Source organism: Rhododendron vialii, chromosome 1a (assembly GCF_030253575.1).
Source record: "Rhododendron vialii isolate Sample 1 chromosome 1a, ASM3025357v1".
Lineage (NCBI taxonomy): Eukaryota > Viridiplantae > Streptophyta > Magnoliopsida > Ericales > Ericaceae > Rhododendron > Rhododendron vialii.
This window is the reverse complement of record NC_080557.1, coordinates 5,120,734-5,143,104: the sequence shown is the minus strand read 5'-3', so window position 1 is coordinate 5,143,104 and position 22,371 is coordinate 5,120,734. Positions and strand designations below refer to the sequence as shown.

The 22,371-nt window shown below is 37.7% G+C and overlaps 3 protein-coding genes and 1 long non-coding RNA gene across 5 annotated transcripts; 3 read left to right on the top strand and 1 right to left on the bottom strand.

Annotated features, from left to right (window-relative positions):
- Positions 1 to 11,036: 11,036 nt before the first annotated feature.
- On the top strand, positions 11,037 to 13,908 carry LOC131299073 (uncharacterized). 2 transcript variants are annotated; one of them, XR_009190616.1, is made up of 4 exons: positions 11,037 to 11,775; positions 12,386 to 12,432; positions 12,604 to 12,693; positions 13,503 to 13,908. It is a non-coding gene; the product is annotated as an uncharacterized LOC131299073 (long non-coding RNA). The 2 variants fall into 2 exon arrangements; XR_009190615.1 differs by lacking the exons at positions 11,037 to 11,775; positions 12,386 to 12,432 and having other exon boundaries at positions 12,439 to 12,693; positions 13,503 to 13,875.
- A 1,543-nt stretch (positions 13,909 to 15,451) lies between these two features.
- On the top strand, positions 15,452 to 16,063 carry LOC131326798 (ankyrin repeat-containing protein BDA1-like). Its single transcript, XM_058359682.1, has one exon. It carries the CDS (start codon positions 15,452 to 15,454, stop codon positions 16,061 to 16,063), a length of 612 nt encoding a protein of 203 aa, XP_058215665.1.
- A 473-nt stretch (positions 16,064 to 16,536) lies between these two features.
- On the bottom strand, positions 16,537 to 18,535 carry LOC131299023 (uncharacterized). The gene is made up of 2 exons (XM_058324559.1): positions 18,065 to 18,535; positions 16,537 to 16,779 (listed from the first exon to the last, which is right to left on the bottom strand). Exons 1-2 carry the CDS (start codon positions 18,474 to 18,476, stop codon positions 16,676 to 16,678), a joined length of 516 nt encoding a protein of 171 aa, XP_058180542.1. The 5' UTR covers positions 18,477 to 18,535; the 3' UTR covers positions 16,537 to 16,675.
- LOC131326789 (uncharacterized) lies at positions 18,523 to 19,396 on the top strand. The gene is made up of 2 exons (XM_058359670.1): positions 18,523 to 18,588; positions 18,851 to 19,396. Exons 1-2 carry the CDS (start codon positions 18,523 to 18,525, stop codon positions 19,394 to 19,396), a joined length of 612 nt encoding a protein of 203 aa, XP_058215653.1.
- The last annotated feature ends 2,975 nt before the right edge of the window (positions 19,397 to 22,371 follow it).

Below are 22,371 nucleotides of genomic sequence, written 5' to 3'. Positions count from 1 at the left end.
GTGATCTTGTTTTCCGTTGCTCGTTGATAAGTGCCAAAATATACATATTTTGGCCCTCCAATCTATATTTATTAGTCCTTTATTTTTGTTAACTGATTTTTATTCTGTGTTTTAATGTTTATAGGTTGCTCGAGCTCGGTATCCAATAATTTGGGTAAAAAAGAAGATTTTATAAAAGTTTTGGATCAAGATGCAAAGTCCTTCAAAGTTGAATGGCTAATGTTTTATTATGTGAAGTCCAAGGGCCACTATGTAATTATTGCCTTCAATCCCTATAAAACCAACTTTGTTACCTACTGATTAGGTCAGCAGCTTTTGGACTTCTTCCCACGGACGAAAAAAAAAGACAGAGAGATTGGGGCTGCCGTGGGAAGGAAAAGAAGGAAGAATTGGGGCTGCCGTGATTCTTCTTGGGATCACGCAACCGACGGGCTGCGGCACATTTTGGTTTTACAGTAATGTTTTCTTTTTCTTTCAAGTTTTGAAGCTTTGTTCAATTTCTCGTACACTAGTAATTCGTTTCAGTTTCTGTTCTTTAATAAAGTTGTTCTTTGGTATTTGTTTGATTTGTATCTTTTATTTATTTCGTATTTAGAAGCATGTTTCAAGTTAGGGTTTCTTTTATTTTATGCGCAATGTTTCAAAACGATAAGGGGTGGCTACCTAAAAGCCCATTAAATTAGTTAAACCCGAGTTTTTAGTCAACACACATCACCGTCTCTGTGGATTCGACTCCGGACTTACTGGATATTATGCTACGTCAGTCTCCGCCCTACGCTTGGGGCAACCCATTATTTTAGGTCTAGGAATCGGTCAAGCATTTTTGGTGCCGTTGCCGGAGACGGTAACGTGTGTTAAGAATTCGGGTAGTTAATTTTTTTTATTTTTATTTTATTTATTTTTATCGTTGAAAAGCAAAAAAAAATAATAAATGGCCCATTTTGCGGGGAGGTATGGAGGTTATGCAAAACAATTTGATTGTTCAGTGTCGCTTCCTATATTTTATGGTTTTGCATCAGAAAATAATTTTTCGCATGTTCATAAACTTGAGGAAGCTTTTGCTAGTGATGAAGTGGCTCTTTTACATGTATTTTCAGCATCTTTGCGTGATAGTGCTCTAGATTGGTTTAATTGTTTGAGTCCAAGATTGACATAGGGTGAGATTGTAATACAATTTTTCAATCATTTCAATCCCTCATATGAGACTCACATGCTTTTACAAAAACTATCAGATTTCTCTCAACATGATGATGAGTCTTTGTCACAGTGTTGGGAGCGATTTAAATTTGTTGTATTCTCTTGGTCGTTTAATTGTGAGCTTGGCAGTCTTCTGGTTATCTTTTGCCGTGGTTTAAACTTTAAGTCATGCGAGGTGGATTTTAGGTCCACTGACGAATTTCTGGATAAAACCCCTGAAGACGCTTGGGATTTCTTAGATGAATTAACCCAAAAGCTCCAATTTAGTGAGTTGACCAAAAGTTCTGAGGATACCAATTTTGATGCCAGAGAAAGAGAGGAAATAGAGTCACTTTCTGAGGATATTAATTCTGATGCGAGGGAAAAAGAGCCACTTCCTAAGAATTCTGATGCGAGAGAAAAAGATGAAATAGAGCTACTTGTCATTAATGAAGGCTATATGCCTTTTGAGGAGTCATTGCCTATAGTTGCACTAGGTTATATGCCTTTTGAGGAGTCATTGCCTATAGTTGCACCAGGTTATATGACTTTTGAGGAGTCATTGCCAATAGTTGCACTGAATAATCAAGTACTCTCAGCTCTAAATTGTGCCACTCCTGCTACTGAATCTACACTTTCGCAAGAGTTTTTAAATGTGGAGCTTATTGATTTTCTTGGTGTTGATGAATTTAATTTAGTTTATCATCCATATCTTGTGGACTTTGTCAACGCTTTGAAAATTGATCTAGTTTGGGCTATACATTTGTTGGAATTTAAATGTCTAAAACGAATTCGGCAAATGTGCTACTCGAAGTATCTTATCTTATGGCATGGTCGGGTTCAATTCTTGATAAAAGGTGTAGAATGGAGCGTTATGTTCATTGTCTTAGCTTTCATTGGCATGATAAATATTCGGTACCCACGTTTGGCTGCTTGTACATATTTTTTTTTTTGGTCTGGTATAGCCACCCGTTTCTTGCTTGAGAAATGGGGAGAAAAGTAGTACTTGTATCTTTCGCGTGAAGAAAATGGATGATTTTTTGTCTTTTATTTTATTTCTTGCATTGTTTATTTTTTATTTTTTATTTTTAGTTATTTTTCTTGCTGTCTTGGAGGCTCACATTTTGCAGGTTGTTCGATCTAAGTTGGGCGGTCTCCCTCTTTCTATAATTTTCTCTGCTTAGCCTCTCATTTTCGAGGTGATATCTCTCCTCTCTTTTACGTTTCTGTCTTATCTTTATTTTTCATACCTTCAATGCGGACATTGAATAGTTCAAGTTGGGGGGAGGAATCACTTTGTTCTTTATCTTGTTAAAAAAAAAAAAATTGAAAATTAAAAAATACTTGTTGGATCCTGTTTGCTTGAGTCTCGGAGATTGCGATATCTACTTATTGGTTGCTAGTGTTGAGAATTGTTGGGCATTAATTGAATATTGATATTGCATGGTAGTTCTTTTTGCTAACTTGGCGATAGGAATTTATCCTGGCATACACTCTTAGCATCTTTAAACTGCACGTTTCTTGGACCTTGACTGCTTGTGAGCTGTGACTTGAGTGCTTTCAATGGCTAGATTAGTGGAGACTTATGCCCATGTGAGCTTTAGTGCCTTTCCTTTCTTTGGAGTGGTGTCACATAAATTCTTTGTTTGTCGTTAAAAAAAAAAAGGCTTAATCGTTGTTGATCTCATTATCTTTTGTTGTCAAGTGTTGAGACTTAATACATGCCTGTTATCTTATTCTTTTGAATTGGATCGTTACTGGATTTTATTGCCCCTAGGAGAGGATAATAAGCCATCTTTGCTAATTGAGCCGGTTCGTTTCTTTTCCTTAAATATTTATCCTTGCAAGCCACATTGTGCCTTTTGCATGAGCCTTTTTCTTGTTAACCTTCACCAACCAAATTGTGTCTTGAGAATGGCAAGCTAATCATGTGAAAGTTAATTTTTGAAGAGAATATGATAAGTGTTTCAAGAATGTTGTACTCGAGTTGCGGTATTCTTCCCCATGCAAAAAAGAAAAGAGAGATTGAAACTTGAATAAAATAAATAAAAAATAAAAAATAAAGATAAGGGGAAGACACCAATATACTTGTTACAAGAATGAAATAAGTTGTTTCATCTTGGAATTGTGTGAAGGGTGAAGAATATGAGGGATATGGCGGAGTTGAAAAGGGTTGAAAGAGGACGAACATTCTTATACTTGCCTATGTTATCTTGGCCTAATTTCGGACACTTGCCTATAATTTATCCTAACATTTGAAGCACTTTTCCTTGCCTACCGATATAACCGAATAAAAGTCCTATTTGATCTTAGGGGCAATGAGTTGTGGTTTGATGGATAGATAGTCTTTAATGCTTGACATTCCTTTCATGAGATCATGTGTCTACCTTAAAAAGCTTTCCCTTCGTGTCTAAAGTGTGCGAGGTACTTTGATTCTCTATTGTATAACTTTCGCCCGCACATATTGAGAGTTTATTAAATGCATCATGTTTCGAGTGTTTTCTTTTGTTGAGTGCATAACACGGTGAGAATTGAAGTCGAGACTCGGTCCGGAGAGAGTACTTAGTTGTGGTTCACTTGTGGTTAAGGTCCTTGCTCACACACGCTAAGTTTGAGTGCCATGATTTATTTCTATGTTTTGATAGCCTCTAGAACTATTTTTTCGCATATGCTATATTCTTGGCATTGGCGTATCAATGAGTTGCATTGCAGTTTTTGGGTTCTATGTAGACAGGATTCACGGTGTTTTGTGGGTGATCACTGCTGAAAACCCTCACGAGACTTCACTCGTCCTACCGGCGCCACCCGGGGGTTTAAAAGATCTATCCCTTAGTCAGTTGTTTTATTTATTTATTTATTTTCTTTGCTCGAGGACTAGCAAAGTGTAAGTTGGGGGGTGTGATAAGTGCCAAAATATACATATTTTGGCCCTCCAATCTATATTTATTAGTCCTTTATTTTTGTTAACTGATTTTTATTCTGTGTTTTAATGTTTATAGGTTGCTCGAGCTCGGTTTCCAATAATTTGGGTAAAAAAGAAGATTTTATAAAAGTTTTGGATCAAGATGCAAAGTCCTTCAAAGTTGAATGGCTAATGTTTTATTATGTGAAGTCCAAGGGCCACTATGTAATTATTGCCTTCAATCCCTATAAAACCAACTTTGTTACCTACTGATTAGGTCAGCAGCTTTTGGACTTCTTCCCACGGACGAAAAAAAAAGACAGAGAGATTGGGGCTGCCGTGGGAAGGAAAAGAAGGAAGAATTGGGGCTGCCGTGATTCTTCTTGGGATCACGGAACCGACGGGCTGCGGCACATTTTGGTTTTACAGTAATGTTTTCTTTTTCTTTCAAGTTTTGAAGCTTTGTTCAATTTCTCGTACACTAGTAATTCGTTTCAGTTTCTGTTCTTTAATAAAGTTGTTCTTTGGTATTTGTTTGATTTGTATCTTTTATTTATTTCGTATTTAGAAGCATGTTTCAAGTTAGGGTTTCTTTTATTTTATGCGCAATGTTTCAAAACGATAAGGGGTGGCTACCTAAAAGCCCATTAAATTAGTTAAACCCGAGTTTTTAGTCAACACACATCACCGTCTCTGTGGATTCGACTCCGGACTTACTGGATATTATGCTACGTCGGTCTCCGCCCTACGCTTGGGGCAACCCATTATTTTAGGTCTAGGAATCGGTCAAGCACTCGTAAGCGCCTGTGCTTTGTGAGCTTCATCTCGATGTACCCTGTTTCGAGTTAATAAATTTCTTCGTTTTGCCGAGAAAAAAAAAAAAAAAAAAACCCAGGAACTTGAGTTGAGGAGCTTCCTCTTCTGCTAGGAATTTCGTCAAACAGTTCAGCATCAAGAAATACACAAACAGTTCAGCATCAAGAAATACAATGCTAAAAGCTAAAAAGTTAATTTGTTGTAAAGCCGGAAATTTGGAGTCTAGCTCTTCTCTCCTTCCCCTGCTGACAAACCTTCATTTGTAGTACAATTTTAGCTGCTCGAAAACTTCCTCAACCAGAACGTGCTCCAAAACACCACCCATATAGCAAATTCATCACCACCATTAATTGCCTCATTGTCAGAATTTATCAATGATTTGCCAAAAGAATTAAAAACTTTTGGGTAAATTTCACTAACCTCTCATGAGGTTTCTGACACAAACAGATATCTCCCCTGAGGTTTCTAAAATGACACTGCCCTCCCTTCCTTTTACTGACAATATACATATTCCCCCCTCCATCCAAGTAACTTTAGCAATTTGACGGAAAGTTCCAAGGCATGCTGATGTCATGGTGTCCTTACTTTGAATATACCAACAATGCCCCCAACCCTTCAATAGTCTTCATTCTCATAAGTATAAATACTTGCAACAGTAGTAATTCATATATTTTCAACCAACTATGTAGAGCACATTAAAAGTAACTTTCTCTCTAATTTTTAAAGTGTTTTATGCACGCCAAAATTGAATTTCTTCTTCTTCTTCTTCTTTTTGAAATTGAACCAAATTTAGTTAAAGTTCAATGAAAGATTTGAAAGTTTATGTTTTTATGTGATCGCAACATCAAAAAGAAAGTCCGAATTTTTCACGGAAGTTAGCTTGAAATATTTGATCTTAGATGCATTTTCCTTTGGAACGAACCTTGTCAATGATCGAACTTAAAGATATGAACTAAGGGTCATTTGAAACTGAGAACAAAGGAGAGGGATATGGAAAGAATGAAGTAATGAGAATTTCTTCTTCTTCTTCTTTTTTGAAAAATGGCCTTCAACGGGAAAAAGGTGAACCACATAACACTAAAAAGTTTTGTTTTTTAACATTGTAGTACATAGACATCTAGTTTACAGTGGTTTTGAATTTTGTTTTATCAATTTTTCTAAGTGACTTTGATTGACATGTTCTCAGATCAAGAAAACTCAATAAAGTTAAAAAATTAAACAAATGCATCAATTTTCAAAAGTAAAATCACCAAGGTCTCAAATTTGTGATTTTCATAATATCGGTAAATTGTTTTGATAGATCGGTAAATTATTGATAGAAAAAACACATTGAAAGAATGCTGAGTTTCATTTTTTATAAATTGGTAAATTATTTTTGTTAATAGTTTGCTTTGTGTTGCATGTCATTTGTATTAAATTTGGGAAAAATGTAAATGTGCATTTGAGTTTGAGTTGTAATCAGTTAGATAAAAACATCAGAGGTTAGGATTTTGATTCATTCATTGAGTTGGTAATTGAGAGACATCAATCAATAGAAAATCTTCTCTGTTTGTTTGTGATTTTCTCTGTTTGGTATAAAGTATATTGTCGTGTCCAAATAGAACCAGCCAGTATCTTTGCATTAGTTCACTTTATACACATAGGATAATATTGTAAACTCTGGTTTATTGACAGCAATGAGAGGTGTTTTGGCTTAATAATATTTAGACTATTTTTTTTTTTGCCTTCTTCATAATTTTCCGCATTTGTTAATATTCTGTTAATTTCTTGGAATATGAATTTGTCTCGACGAGAAGAATCTACAAAGTGAAGAGTTGTGATCAAAACCTTTAAATGTTAACTGTGTAGGACTTTAAGGTGTTCCTAGATGGTATTCGGAAAGTAAAGTTGTAACTAAACCTTAGGTGCTTCATTCAACTGTTTGTTGGATATGTTGTTTGTTTGTATGTTACTTTCGTTTCTGTTGTATCCGATCCTGGCTCTTTGAGCTAAGATGTAACTTCCTCGATGTACCCCTTCAAGATTTATAATATCGTTCGTTTGCTGAGCAAAAAAAAAAAATGTTCATTGAATATGAAGATAATCCAAAATAGACAAATTTTTGAATTATTTTTTACTTTATTCAAGTTTTCTCACTATTTTGGGTAATAATCTACAAAAATTTGACGCCAAACTTACAACAACGTTGTGGTTTGGGTTGGTTTCTTACCAACTTTTAGGGTTTTTATGGTGTTTACTCCTTGGTTTGGGCACAGTCTGATGGGCCTGGATAAGTGCCTCTATGTGGTTAGGAGTAGAGGGATTTGGATGGTCATGTCAGTGAATCCGAATCCCTATTAGCTCTGTATTTCGTGTTTTGAGTTAATGAATACTTCCTCCGTCCCTTTTTTTGTGTCCAGTATTCCATTTTGGGCTGTCCCTTAATAAGTGTCCATTTTGTAAAGTTAGGGGGGTAAAAATTGGTGTATTGTCTATTTTGTCCCTAAAAGTAGATTTTATTTTGAAAAGTTAGTGAGTAAAAATGTAATGATGATGGGTAAGTAGGGAAAGTGGAGGAAAAAGTTGATGTGAAAGGTGTAATGATGATGTCTTTTTAATAAGTTGGAGTTACGAAGCAGGACATTTAAAAAGGGACGGAGGGAGTAATATTTTTGCTGATCAAAAAAAAAAAAAAACTTACAACAACGAAACAAATTTGAATGAATACAAAAAGTAATCCATAAGAATTATTAACCATATCCACGCTTATGGAGTGATGATCAGCAAAATTAAACCATAGTATTAAGAGGAGGATAACGTGCCTTTAAGAAAAAAAGAGAGAGAGGAGGATAACGTAATAATTTTAGTCGAGTTGCTTTCTGATTGTGCAATTTCATAAGAAAAACATGGGATCAAATTTACAAAATTCAGATAAAAATTTAAATGGAACAAAGAATAAACATGGAAGTTAATGGCTGGGGCAAGTAATCACACTTGAACTGGCTCTGCTCTTGACTTGAGTCCGAAAAATCAATTTTAATGTAATTGCTTAGAAAATTAACCGCAAGAGTCATTAGCATATAACTTTCTTGCAATAAACACCGAGGAAAAAAAGAAAAAAACTTTCTTTCAATAAACTCAATTTGCTGTAAGAGGCCAATTCTATCTTAACATTTAAGCAACAAAGGTTAAAATCGTGTAGTCAAAATATTAATTTAATAAGGAAGAGAGGTAAGAGATCTATTTCAAGGACGAGGTTATTATCTTTTGAAAGCTCAGGTTTTTTTTTTTTTTTTCCCGTCAATATTGTATACTGAGCCGGCTCATAGGGGAAAAGGAAAAACCAAGTGCTTCCGGCCTCTAAATTTTGGAACAAATTTGGGGCTCACTTCGATATAAGTTATTTGCAAGTATTTGAAAGATTTTATAGATAACGTTTCTCTCTCTCAATTGTATACTGTTAGGTTAAATTTTCATAACTTTTAGTAATTTTATTGTGCATTTGCGCGCTTTTAAAATAATTTTTTTAAGATGTAAGGGGTCCAATACTCGGAGTTTGCTTCCGGCACCCAATAAGTTTGAGCCGGCTCTGATTGTATACATTAGCTGGGATTAGTGGGGGTATTAGTAGGTTAGTTCCCATGGGGTTTCATCAAAGGCTATTTATAGCCCTAAATCCCAAATGCCCACAACAGAGCTCAAACTTTGGCCTCCCACATTGGGAGAACAGGAGTTATCAACTGCGACAGGAGCCTATTGGTTTTGAAAGCTCAATTTGATGAGGACGAAGGTTTTGGAAATGACCGTATGGGATTGGTACTGTTATACCCCTATGGCCCGTTTGTTTGCCATATAAGACACCCGGATATGGGAAAAAATTTCAGTGTCGGGTGGGTTCCACGTGGTGCCCGCTCGGTATATTCGGACCGTCCAAAAAGGAGAGATCTCTTTTCGCTGCAATGAATACACATTTACAAACTTCTATTCAAAGTGTGCATAGAAGTTTGTAAATGTGCACGTATTCATTACAGCGAAATGTTTGCTGAAATTCTAGCTTTTTTGAGTGGCGGTAATCCAAATTAACCGTGGTATTAGAAGGAGGACAATGTAATAACATTTGGGATCTCTCCACTCATAACTAATTGGCTTTGAGATGGATATAAAGTTTTTACAGGGTTAAGTGAACAACATGGTTCTGCTTTTGAGTCGAGGAATCAATTTTTTAATAAATTGCTAAAAAAGAGTCATTGGCAATATATATATATATATATATATATATATATATATATATATATATATATATATATATATATATATATATATTGCTTGGTAAACAAAACATTTTATAGAACTCGATGGGGTTACATCGAGGGAAAACATACAAGCTTATAGAGCTTAGAGGCACCTAAAAACACAAACACATCCAACCGAAAGTTGGATAGCACACCTCAAAAAAGATTACAACTTCAATTTTCGGATACCATCCAAAAAGACCTAATTGCATTCTTCCAATAAACGCTGAGCCAAAAAAAGATTAAACTTTCTTTCAATAAACTCAATTTGCTCTAAGTGGCCAATTGTATCTTGACATACAATTTAAACTAAATTTTAAGTGCAAACAAAGGTTAAAATGGTGTCGCTAAAATAGTAATTTAAAATGGGAGAGAGTTAAGCGATCCATTTCAAGAACGTGGTTAATATCTTTCGATAGTTCAATTTGATGAGGGCCAAGGTTGCAGTTATATTCGATTCCCTATCCTACTGTTACGGCCAGTGCCTCCAGTTTGATACCAAAGGTGTCGGTACGGTCGGAGATTTTGGGTTTATTTGAGCATTTGCACCTGATTTGCTTATACCAACCGGATACATTCGCTTATCCCACTCCTTACCCTATTCTTAGCTTATCCCACTTGTGGTAATGACTTGGATGCCCTCAACCTTAAATCTCCCTCTTTAGAATCTGGATTAACTTTTTTAGTTGTTTATTTACAGATTATCTATTTCATTATTGAGAACATGACGGAAACATATATTTATTCTCCAATTATTTATCTTTACAAAACGTAAATGCAATTATTAACGTACATACACCCTGGGGTTACTCTAGTGATAAAGACGAATGACTGACTTGGAGAGAACTCCTCTTATTTGGTCAGGATTCAATTCCCCATGGCCGGATGAGTACCGTGGTATTTAAGTGGGGGGCCGCGGCTAGTGTGTTGTCATTAGCTTCTCCTGAGGTTTGGGTTGCAGTCGGATTCATTTAATGGTATGATTATAGGGCAGTTCCTTTGTTACCAAAAAAATAAAATTATTAACGTACGCATGCAACATGAGGTTGAATTTTCGGCCATTCCCACCGTACCAGGAAGTTTTCTACCGTACCTGAGTGTCTCAGGGAATACCGATGCGAGACTAATTACGCGGGGATTTTGAGTACCGTAGATTGGGCTGGAGTGGCGAAAGCAGATGACTAGATGAGAGAACATTAAACGTTACTGCATTTGAAGATATTATTTATATATACTGGTGGCACTTTTTGAAAATTTGGAGACATTATGAGGGTATTTTGGTGGCTAAAAATTGATCCACTCACCACACAGGCAAGCGAGCTAGCTACACTTGCTGTTATTTTGGATGGAAAACAGAACTTTGCACATTAGTCCCCTATCGACATGCATGGCAGTTATGTGCTGATAAGCAAATGTGGAGGGGGCGATCCGTACATAACCCAAACATAGAGGGTCATAGTGAATTTTTCTCTACAATTTTTCTAAAGCTTTAAAACTAAGAGCCCAAAAGCCAATTGAACGCTTGCCATAATTTGTCCGATTTTTCAATTGTGCCCCTCAATTGGAGGGCCACTGGTTTTGGCACCGAGGGTAGTTTCGTCCATTTGCCTCAAGCCAAGAACGTGGCCCAGACAAGCCACATCTCCCCTATTCCCTTTTCCTTTCCTTCGTCTGGTTTGGAGCAGACAGCACTAGCAGAGAGAGAGAGAGGAGAGACAGAGAGAGAGAGGAGGCAGTCTTGGACACCGACAAAAGAACGAAGAACAAGAAGCGTAGGCGACGGACGGTCAAAGAGAATAGCATTTGTGGGTTTGCTGCAGGAGCAAGCCGATCGATTATTCCGGTGGTGTTGGCGGTTGAGGCCCTCTTGACTCTTGATATATGACTGTATGTTAGCATAAGTTTTTTTACAGATTTCATCTGCAATATACTTTTTAAGAGGCAAGGCATATGAAGCTCTGGAAAATCGTGCCCAGGCTCGGCAATGGTAAGTTTCTTAGCTATAACATAGGATGATGGGATGATCATGCAATATTGACACTCATGTTATGGGTTAGACTTTAAAAGTATAAAGATGCATCGATCATTCTTAATGCTTGAAATTAATGAAGTAGAAAAGTATAATGGATCGTTTGAAACTTCAATCATTATGTTTAGAATGAATGAAGCGTATGATATGTTCAGGAGGTCCATCTGGAAGTATCTTAAGGCTTGCTTTGGAAACACCATAAGAAGTTATAGCAATTTACTTTTGATGATATGGGTGACAATGATATGAATGGAATTTATCTAATTTTTTTGATAACTTCCTATTATGGAACCATTTAGGATCTTAGGATGAAATGTGGGTCTAAATTGCTATGTTTGGGTAGGATTGGTTGGAGGCTATGACCGGCTTTAAGGATTTTATCATGCCTATAAATAGATTTCATTTGGGGAGAAGAGTAATACATCTGGACATGGTGGAGAAGATTATAAATAGAAATAAAATTGATAGAAATTTACCTTTTATTCTTTGTTGTCTTTCCTAGCTCATCTCCGTATTTACTCTTCGTAATGCTTTAAGGTACAAATTAAGCTGCTCTCAAAGCTGATCCTCTGTGTTATGAGGTATGGGTATCTGCTTGAAAATACTGCACATATTATTTTGTTTGCTATGTTCATGTATTCAAAGTGAAGTGACTTCCTTATTGAGCTTTGGAGCAAGGAATGCTACTTAATCAAAAACCAAAAAAAAAAAACCGACCAATATAACGTGGAGATTGAAGTATTCTGATCCTTTTGTCTTGGACCTTCTATGGTCACTGACTCACTATCATATGTAACCACTTCCAGTGAAATGTATTTGAGATTACCTGAAGGGATTAGCCTGATTGTGAAGGCCTGAGTCTTAGAGGTTTGATTCCTCCCTCGTAATGTCTTAGGTTCAACTTCCCTTGCTATCAACTCTTGATGTCACCTCACCTACATGTGTAAGCAGTTTAGCGACTGTGCGAAGTTGTAGTGACTTGTCCGAGGTGCGCCCAAGGACCCGAGACAGCCTACATTACCCCTAAAATAATATATTGCAATTGTGTGTAATCTTTTGCACTTTAATCCTGTTGGAAATGACATCACAGTTGCGCGCTACTACTTTTGAGAAGCATTTTCATTTTCTAAAGATTTTCTTATGATTGTTTCTTTCATTGCTTAAGTTTTTGCTGTTTTGCTCCTTGTGCAGGCACTAGAGTGTCTAATTGAAAATCATATGCTTACATGCGAAGGTAAGTTTTTTGATTTCTTGGTCTCTATCATTGTGCTGTATAGATTGTGTCATTGGCACAAATCATTCCCTTTTATTGGTGAATGTTCAATCTTTGGACTTGTTTTAATTACGGTTCTTGATAAATGTAGAATATACTGAACATTGATTATTTTTTAGTCGTTTGGAATGACAAGGTTTGACACTACTGGGCTGATATCCTCCCTTGTGAGAGCTCATTATGCACATGATCCAATCATTCCTGTGGCATCAAGATACTTGCAAAGGTGATTCATTAATTTCTCATTCATTCACTTTCAGTGACTATTACTTCTCTCTGTCGCTCTTGCTTTATTTGGTGTCACATTTCTTGATGTTCTACCACGATACGTGACATTCACAAAAGGTTTTGCTTATGTTAAAAAAATTCATCTACCATTTTAAATCTTGCTAAGAGGTGATATAAACAAATGTTGTGTTGTGTTTGAGATTTTTGCGTGTGTTGCAATAAGTTAACTCATGTGTTTGATATTTGAGGCACTACCTCTGGATTAGACAGTGGGTGAGGCAATATTTGGTCTGTGGAAAAATCAAGGGCATAGGTCATTAAGCTATACATTGGTGGGGTTCCAGTTGCTTTATTTGAGGTTCAGCCCAGTTAGTATGGGGTGGTCAGTTAAGGAGATGGTCAATTTACTCATGAAAATCGGGTATCGTCGCATACAAATCTCAAGCCTTGCTTTCATGCTTTGAGGCTGCAACAGCTTAATCAATTTCTCCATTTGCAATCAGTTCCTGCATTTTCTACATTGTATCTGCTCACTTTCTACTACAGTCTAGCTCAATCTTGTAATATGCCACTCCATCAGATAGTTTGATAATGTCGTTTCCATTCTACTACTTTTATTCACGCTGTAATTATGCTTCATGAAAACTCGCCTGCTGTCCAAGTTTAAGACTACGGATGATTGTAAATTATAAACCCATGTAATTATAACTAAACTATAAAACTGTATGTCCGACTTCTTCCTGTCAATGTATATAACTTTATCTTCTTTTGGGTGCAAAACTTTATCTTCTTTTGGGTGCAATACAGGATAGATGACTGAGGCTTACGGGTGGCCAACCATCAAGAACCGCTTCAGCCACAGCTGCTTCAGATCCTACCCACAAAGACACCAAATAAATGCACCAAAACAATGCGCACGGAAATTCTCGTGCTGGCTTTGACAAAGAGAAGGGTGGCATTTTGCATGAGAGCGATATTTATGATTGATGAATTCGCGGTACAAAACTTCAAGTTTCATTTCAGGGATCATGTGACGGAATTGGAAGGTTTTACAAATTGCATTTAGTCTTTGTTTTTCTTCTTTTGTGGTGTTGTTTCTTTTCTACTCCAAATTGGTACTTACAAACAATTGACGAGAAAAAAAAAAATTGCCGTCCAAAAAAATGGACAATTGGCGTGATTTTGGCTTTGGGCAAATGTTTTGATTTTGGTTTTGGTTCAGCACATGATTTGATTTGGATTATCCTGTTATTGGTAGCTTCTTGTCTAAAACGAACACTCCTACTGCCTACCCCTATTCACTGAAATACGAGTATTTTCAAGTTCAAAACCTGGTTATTTACTTAAATAGGTAGCTAAGTTTGCGAGTTAAAAGCACTAACGTTTACCTCTCAATGTACACACCTTAAACTTCCTCAAGCAAGTACATCACATGCACAAAATTCATAGGCATGAGACTCCGCGTGCTAGCACGCGCAATTCACCTAGTAAGCGTAAACAAAGGTTAACGTGTTGTCAAAATCAAAGTTGTGAAATTAGTTCCGTACCGGTCGGTACGTACCGTACAGGAGCTTAAACGGAACGCAATGATTAGAGATCCGTACCGCTTGAAATACCAGACTGTTCCGGCAAATACCGGATGTACCGGACAATACCGGTGTGTTTCGGATATTTTTCGGTGTTCCGGCGGTACAAATTTACATTTTGTTTTTTTTCACGTGAGTGCCGAACGCTTGCTTCAGTGCTTGTGTGGCTAACCTGAGAAACGACAGTGAGGCAGGGAGTACAGGAGTAAGATGTGACGGAGAGAGATGATCCAGTGAGTATAGGAGTAATATATCAACTGTGTTGAGGACCTTTTTTTTATTTTTGAACCAACTGTTTTGAGAACTTGGTTTGCATATGAATTAGTCAATAGATGAGTAGTTCAATGGATGAAATCTAGTGGTTTATTGTTTGGAAGTCTTGCTTAAATTTTATTTATGTTTATACTTTAAACTTTGCAATCCAGTAACATATATTGAATATATATAAAAAAAATTGTGGCAAATCTGGAACGGTACCGGTACGTACCATTCCAGTAGTGAAAACGGTATGCTAGCCGGTACGGGATTGACAAATTTGGTCAAAATAGTAATTTAATGTGGGAGAGAGGTAAAAGATCCATTTCAAGTACTAGGTTAATATCTTTTGAAAGCTTAGTTTGATGAGGACAAAGGTTCAAAATTTCGGTTCCATATCGAAACGGTACGGTAGGTACATCCCGTCTGATCTTAAATAACTTTTTAGGACTCAAAAATCCATATTGTCTTGGTCGGTACCCTTAGTATTAACGATTTCGCTCAAGTTGCCATGCTCAATCTATTTTACCGTACTGAGAACTTTTCTGTCTTACCGGTATCTCAGGCAATATCGCGCAATATCGATGACACTCATGCAAATGGTTAATTTTTTTATCTCAAAAATTTATCTTAAAACTGACAACCAAACAGTCACCGCTTGAAGGTGGCTACAATGTAAGGTGTATGGCTACAACCCTTGGAACAATCTTTTATCGTCATGTAAGTGATGTTGTCATTATTGCGTCACCCAACCATCCAAGAACTTGAATAGATATTTGCGCATTTTTTTTTTGGTGATGCGAATGACTAAATATATATATGTGTGTGTGTGTGAGTTTGTGAAAAGTATTTTCAGCAAAACATCTCTATTAATTGTCAGCTTTACTAATGGAGAGAGAGGGAGAGGCAGAAAGAATGGAGGAGCGCCTCTGTTATGCAACAGTGAAAGGGGATCTAAAATCATTGCAAGAAATAATCGCAATAGATGATTCCATTCTAGATAGAGTTTTGGTGGGAATTTTCAGAGAGAAAAATCCTCTTCATGTGGCCATATCAACCGGACAAACACGAGTTGTCTTAAAACTTTTGGAAATTAAACCAGGATTTGCAGAAGTTTTAGATAAGGAACTTGGTGCGGCCATTCACATAGCATCGGCTAAAGGGCACCTTGAGATTGTGAAAGCTTTAGCGAACGTTAGCCCTGAGATGTGCCTGACTTGTGACGGAGATGGTAACAACCCTGTTCACATCGCTGCGATGAAAGGTCAGGTTCAAGTGTTGGAAGAGTTGGCTGGAACTAATTCCCACATAGGCTACATAGCTCACGTTAAGGTGAATCGAGGCGATACAATCTTGCACTTATGTGTGAAGTATGACCTGTTTGAGTGTCTAAAACTACTTCTAGAGATGATTCCATGTCCATATTTCGTCAATGATGCTGATGTCGAGGGCAACACCATATTGCATGGAGCAGTTTTTGAAAAACGACTGGAGGTACGTCCACAGTCACGGCTTTCTGATTGCTAAATTTTGTTTGAGGCGTATTATACTGTATGTTATTTATTGGCCTTGTCCTTTCATATGCATATCATTACATCATTGATCTCGTGTATTTATTTTTTCTTGGAAAGAGTTACAATTTTTGAAGTAATTGCTAAAGTAGTTTCCTCGCATATAGTTGTTTTTTTTTTTTGTCTTTTAAATCATATGGAATCCAACCACTGTAGTAATAGACAAACTCTATGAAATGAACGATTTGGATCAAGATAATGCCATCTCGTAGAGCTCTTTTAAAGTGCACTACAACCCTATAGTGCATTGGTGCACTACATGAACTCCCAAGTCTCAAATATGAAAAGTGTGATAGTGCTTTAATTAGTACTTTCTAATATGAAAAGTGTCGTTTAATTTTACAGAAATTAAAGATAGACAATATTGTATGAGACCTTCTGTAACGCCCCAAAAATTCGGAGACATTAAAAATAATAATGAAAAGATTATTTTCACAAAAGAAATTCAAAGATTTACTGCGTCACCATCTCAAAAGCAAATGTCATTATATCACAACCGTTTTGAATAAATCAACATATTACAATTTTCAAATAAACTTAGAAGCTTCCAAAATAAAATCGACTTAAATTAATCAGAGCGACTATGCGCACGGAAACCAAGGTTTTCAGCTTCTTCCTCGATAGGATTGAACTCTTCCGAATCGTACGACACTTTTGTTCCATCTTTGGTATCTGGCGTTCGAGTTACCAGGGCAACATAGTACCGTGAGCGATGACGCTCAATAGCCAAAACCCACCCGAACCCATAACTTACAAGCAGCAAGAAAATATAATTGAAGTGCATTGACATAACATAAAGAGAGAACAATTAATCATTTTATTACTATTCTTCAACCTAAGTGAAATCTCGGATCTTATCCACAGATCCGTTCCTACCCATAACCTCTGGCACAAACACTGGTGTGGTCCGACTCCCCTTTTCCAGATCCGGATGAAAGATACCTAAGTTATATACCTAGGTATCCCATCCGCAACCATAAGTTCGGATAAAACTTCACCGGCAACGCTCAAGCGCCGTCTAGCCCGGGTTGTGACGCAAGCACAATGCCACCCTTATGTCCCGTCCCAACATCCGAGAGCCGATCACCACCATGCCGTACCCAGGGTTCGTAAATCCATACTTTCAACAAATCACCACCCATCATTCATCACTAATACAACACCACGGGTTCCAAACCAGGATTGCCCGGAATCCAAAATCACATCCTCTCACATTATCCATTAAACCTACTTTCACGTCTAATATGTTAAATCCGTACATCGCAACCAACCCCGGGAACCTATTTGTCCAATCTATCAGTACAATAACATTTCACAAATTCAACATTATCATGATACAGGCTAACATGCTAATAATGTTCAATCGAGCGATAAAATTTATTTCGCTATAGAATTAATCATGCCACAGAAATAATCTAGCGATACAACTAACAATGCCAAAAAGAATAATCATGTGATGCCACAACAATGCCATAAAATAATCATGCGATACAACTAATATTGCCATAAAAATAATCATGCGATAAAATTTATCTTGCGAGAAAAATAATTTAAGCGGTTCCTTTATTTTCTCTTTTCTTTATCAAAACTAAAGTCTACATTTCTTCTTAATCGTCGTGGAGTATTGTCGGTACTAAAATAATTCAGGATCACAATAAAAACTAGGATTTAACCAAAACTAGTTAACTTGGGGTTTATAGTATTAGCCTTTAAGACTCAAGGGTTGGATTTATAAGCTAATAAACTTGAGGGACCAAACTGTAATTAATCTAAAACAATTTTTATATAACAAAAACAGTAGCCATGGTCAACGGAGGCAGCGGCCAGGGATTTCGGAAAATCCAGCGGTTTCAGCCGGGTTACGATCAGCGGCGTCGGGTTCGATTATTTTCATACCAAAACACGAAACAATCAATACGGAACATAGAATATATTTAGGGAGGTGAGTTCGGACTACCTCTCGTCCGGCGGAACGGGTTTTGGAGAGATTTTGGCGATGGTGGCTGAGCTCGGTCGGATGGTGATGTTGAGCACGGCAGGAGGTGATGGTGTCTGGCGGAAATGCAAGAGGTTCGGGGAACGGAGCTACAGCGGTGAGGTAAGCTTCGGGTGGTACCAGGTGGTGCTGACTGGTGGCGCTCGGCCGTGAGGAGGTGGGCCGCGGTGGTGATGGTGACCCGGCTGGTGGTGGTGGTTCGGGTGCTCCGAAGGTGGTGGTGTTGTCCGATTGGGAGGAGAATGGAAGAGGTGGTGATGGCTGGTTCTTCTTCTTCTTCTCTCTCTCTCTCTCTCTCTCTGTCTCTCTGCCGAAGGTTGCTGGAAATACAGAAAAGAAGAATGGGAAAGGGAGGTATAAGAGTGGGTTGCATAGGGTAATGTCCCCTGGGCAAAAATGAGCTGTCGCATTGAGAGTAAATGGAGGAGAAATTTGTGGGACTTATTGTACCCCCTCAATCTGCCGAATTAAAAGAAATGGGAAAGGTTGGATTGCAAGAAAATGATCCGGTGCAACGCATACATGCACCAAGAAAATTACTCGCCGGACACATGCGCACACAACAGATTACAGAATAAAATTTGGTGTGACGACATAAATAATTTTTCACATTAAGTAAACTAACGAGCAAAAAATAATATTTTTGTTTTGAAAATTATTATTATTTATTAAAAAATACCGGGTCTTTACACCTTCGATGTATTCTTTTCTGGCCTTCTTTTTCTAATTGGTGAATAATTCACACAGATGATCAAACATGTGCTTAGCTACAAGAAAATTATAGCTGTGAATGCAATAAACAAAAGTGGGCAATCGCCGCTGGCAATTCATCTGCAATTCCGATCTGAAAATCAATCAGATTCGGAGATTAAAGACATCTTACTTGATGCTGGGGCCAAAAAAATGAAGAGACGCAAACAGGATTTCGTAGGGGATGATCACCTTGACCCTTCGTGGCAGAGTAAGAGAAGGAATACATTTATGATTGTATCTTCACTGATGGCAACAATGGCATACCAAGTCGGGGTGAACCCTCCTGGCGGTGTTTGGCTAGACGATGCAGCAGCACACAATGTCGGGAAAGCCATACTTGCTTATAACTACCCTGATTTGTACCCGATCTTCATGTGCATAAACACGGCAGGATTCCTTTTGTCTCTAACTACAATCTTACTGCTTATTATCGCCTTTGCAGATCAAGAATGGCGTTCATGGTGGGCTCAAGCTTTCATCTCCAGGTGTACGATCCTGACAACGGCTATTTCTTACACATTTTCTGTCATTGCAATTTGACCGGCCGGGGAGAAGTATACATATGACGGACGCAAGCAAAACAATTAAACTTACTGCTGTGGTGTGGGCCGTTGTGAGTTCGCTTATCTTCGTATGTCACTTGTATCATTTGACAATTGGGATTCTGAAAGAGCAACAAAGGTGTCTAATGAAGTGCAGGGATAAGCTTTTCAAGTTCGTCAAAGGTAGCCCGACATCACTTCCGTACTCAGTTAGCAGGAACACGCCCAACATTTGATCTTTTGATCATGCTCGTGCTGTGAGTTTTCCCCGGAAGGTGTTACAATACACACCCCTCATGTTGCATAAGTGTATTGTAGCACATGTAGTCGGAAAAGGACTGTAATGTATAACGATGTGTTATATGTCTCATAGGCATGAAATTGAGTGTACTTCAGTTCAAAATATGTCTGTAAAAATCAATCTCCATGTATGAAAAATAAGGAGATTCCAAGAAGACATCATTATTTAACACATACATATATTAGCCCACTTTTAAAGGAAAATGCTGTAAATTGAAACTAATGGCCCATATACCAGGAAAAATGTTTCTAATTAAATATATTCTAGAAAAGACACCAAATTACTATTAACTTCTGAAAATTATTTGAATTGATTGTTGAATAACGTTCAATAACTTCAATCTCTCTCAACACTTCGTGTCAAGTTAAATTCTAGGAGAACTATCTACAGGTCCAATTCCATTTTCTAATAATAACAAGCTTTCGAGAGTACATGTGACCAGTTTACAATTGATCTGTTCTCAGTTTAAAATTATATCTCAAGATATGGAGGCTCGTGTCTCCTAACCTCAGGTTTGTGTACAAGGACACGTCTGGAAGATTATTCTTCGGATGATGCTATGGTGTCCCCGGTCATTTTGGGAACACCGTAATTTTTGGCATAACTTCACTATTATGAGCATAACTAAAGCCCATTACAAGCAAAACCGAACCCAAACAAGGTATAATCAGGGAATATCCAAAAAACCAACCAAGGCATAACCAAACCCAATCAAGGCATAACAAATAAGTTATGCTTTGCTATGGTTCTGTTATGCTCATAGTGGTTTTGGTTATGCTCATAATAGGTTTTGGTTATACTCATAATGGTTTTGTTATACAAAAAGTTACGGTGCCTCCAAAATGACCGGGGACACCAAAGTCATTCCCTTATTCTTATTGTATATCTATTCCTGTCCATTACCCCCAATGTTTGGAGACTAGATGAGTTTTGTTATTGTTATTGTATATCTATTATTGTCAGTTTTGAGGCTAGCTCACATATCAGTTTCTTAAACTACTGCTTTTAACATCCTAAAGAAACTTCTAATTAAGAAGGAAAAAAATGTTGTCACCGTAATATCTTCTTCTTTCACATCTCAGATTTGATTAGAGATTAATCTTAAGTCAGGTTGATTTTCCTCTTTCGCTCTTCTGCATGATACGTGATATACCATTTGCACGCTCGTCTAGTTATCTTGTTTATGTACATAAAATCCAAAATATTATTCAGAAATGAACTCAAAATTCAAATGCGACTGAGAAAAAAAGTACATTCTTTTTATTGCCGAGCGGCCCAACATATATATCACACCCACCTAAGTATTATCGACACAAGTTCAGAAGAGTTTATGCACCATCAGTTATCGCATGAGCATAATGAAGCAGATCTCATATATAGCCAACAGGTACTTGGACCGGTTTGAGTGGGGAAAATTATGGAGGCGCGGCCTAACATTTTAACACGTATCAATTCTATTCAATTTCAGTTTTAGTCTGTCTATATTATTTTTGGTCAAAGTCTTCGAGTCATTTCGTCAATCAAAGAGTCATTAATTCTATCGAAGAGTCATTTAGTTATTTAATTAGAGGACTAAAAACGTGAACTTCAATTAAGTAAATTACAAAAGCAATACCTTTGACAATGAACGTGGTTGAAATAGAATCCCCGAGACTGGCCTCGAATCGGGTTTGGGTACATCCCATCTCCATCCTCCTTTTCCGCATCAACATTCCAAAATGCAATATTCCCAAACTTGTTCTCCACAGCGACCAAATTTTTTCGTAATGCAGTCTTCAAAATGCTACAAATCCAACTTCAATAGCGGGGTTTGTTGATACTACTATATGGCTTGCTATTTGTAGTAGGCCGAGCAAAATGGCTCGTGCCATTTCCGAACGTGATCCAGTATCTCTATCAACTCCAAGTCATCTTTCTCTCAATGTTCGGAATGCCGAAGGCCTCCGTAGCCGAGGGTCTCATTAATTACGACTTCCTTAATCACCTCAGTCTCCAGCACCCACGCGAGGGAGGAAACGCGTTCGGTTGGACACCCTCCGAGGTCGCACAACACACTCGGTTCCGAACGAAGCGTAGCCATCGTTCCAGCTCGCCTGCATGGGAACAGCAACCGTGGCAATGATGATGGTTGTGACGTCATCCAAACGGTTATGAGGATAGCGATGGGGGCACGTGAAGGTGCCAGCTCATCCTGTAAATGGTTACAAAACCCTAAACGTGACGTAGGAGTGGCGTCAGCCGACGCGTGTTGAGCGTTGGTGCAATCTTGGAGATCAAGCTAAGAGGTTCCCTATAAATATCCCATTATGCCTACTTGGAAGAGGTATGCACAAAAGAAAAACCCTAGCTCCTGGTTCTTAATTTCTCTCTGCAAGTAAACTGACTCTTGCACTGGAGGGCCATCTCGAAGAACCTCCGGTGTGGTCTTTAGTCGTGCTTCATTTTTGCAGGGTGAAGGAAGGAACTAGGAGCAGATCTCGAACCCACTTCCAGAAAGCATGAACCATTCGGAACGGAGCCCCACACTATTGCTATGACATAGTATGTGCGTTCACTTTTATCGATGTCCAATCAAATGTGGTTGATCGACAAGGAAATCAACCAAATCGTACTGATATCAATGACAACAACATATTGCATCTCGCTGTTTTTGGTAAACGATCGATATGAGG

What these genes read in the sequence shown, in the direction of transcription:
- LOC131326798 (XM_058359682.1), top strand. Translation starts at nt 15,452, where the DNA reads ATGGAGGAGCGCCTCTGTTATGCAACAGTGAAAGGGGATCTAAAATCA.
- LOC131326789 (XM_058359670.1), top strand. Translation starts at nt 18,523, where the DNA reads ATGGAGGAGAAATTTGTGGGACTTATTGTACCCCCTCAATCTGCCGAA. An exon ending in AATTAAAAGAAATGGGAAAG is followed by an intron (nt 18,589 to 18,850) that starts GTTGGATTGCAA and finishes TAATTCACACAG; the next exon opens with ATGATCAAACATGTGCTTAG.
- LOC131299023 (XM_058324559.1), bottom strand. Translation starts at nt 18,476, where the DNA reads ATGCAACCCACTCTTATACCTCCCTTTCCCATTCTTCTTTTCTGTATT. An exon ending in CCCGTTCCGCCGGACGAGAG is followed by an intron (nt 16,780 to 18,064) that starts GTAGTCCGAACT and finishes CTCGAACGCCAG; the next exon opens with ATACCAAAGATGGAACAAAA.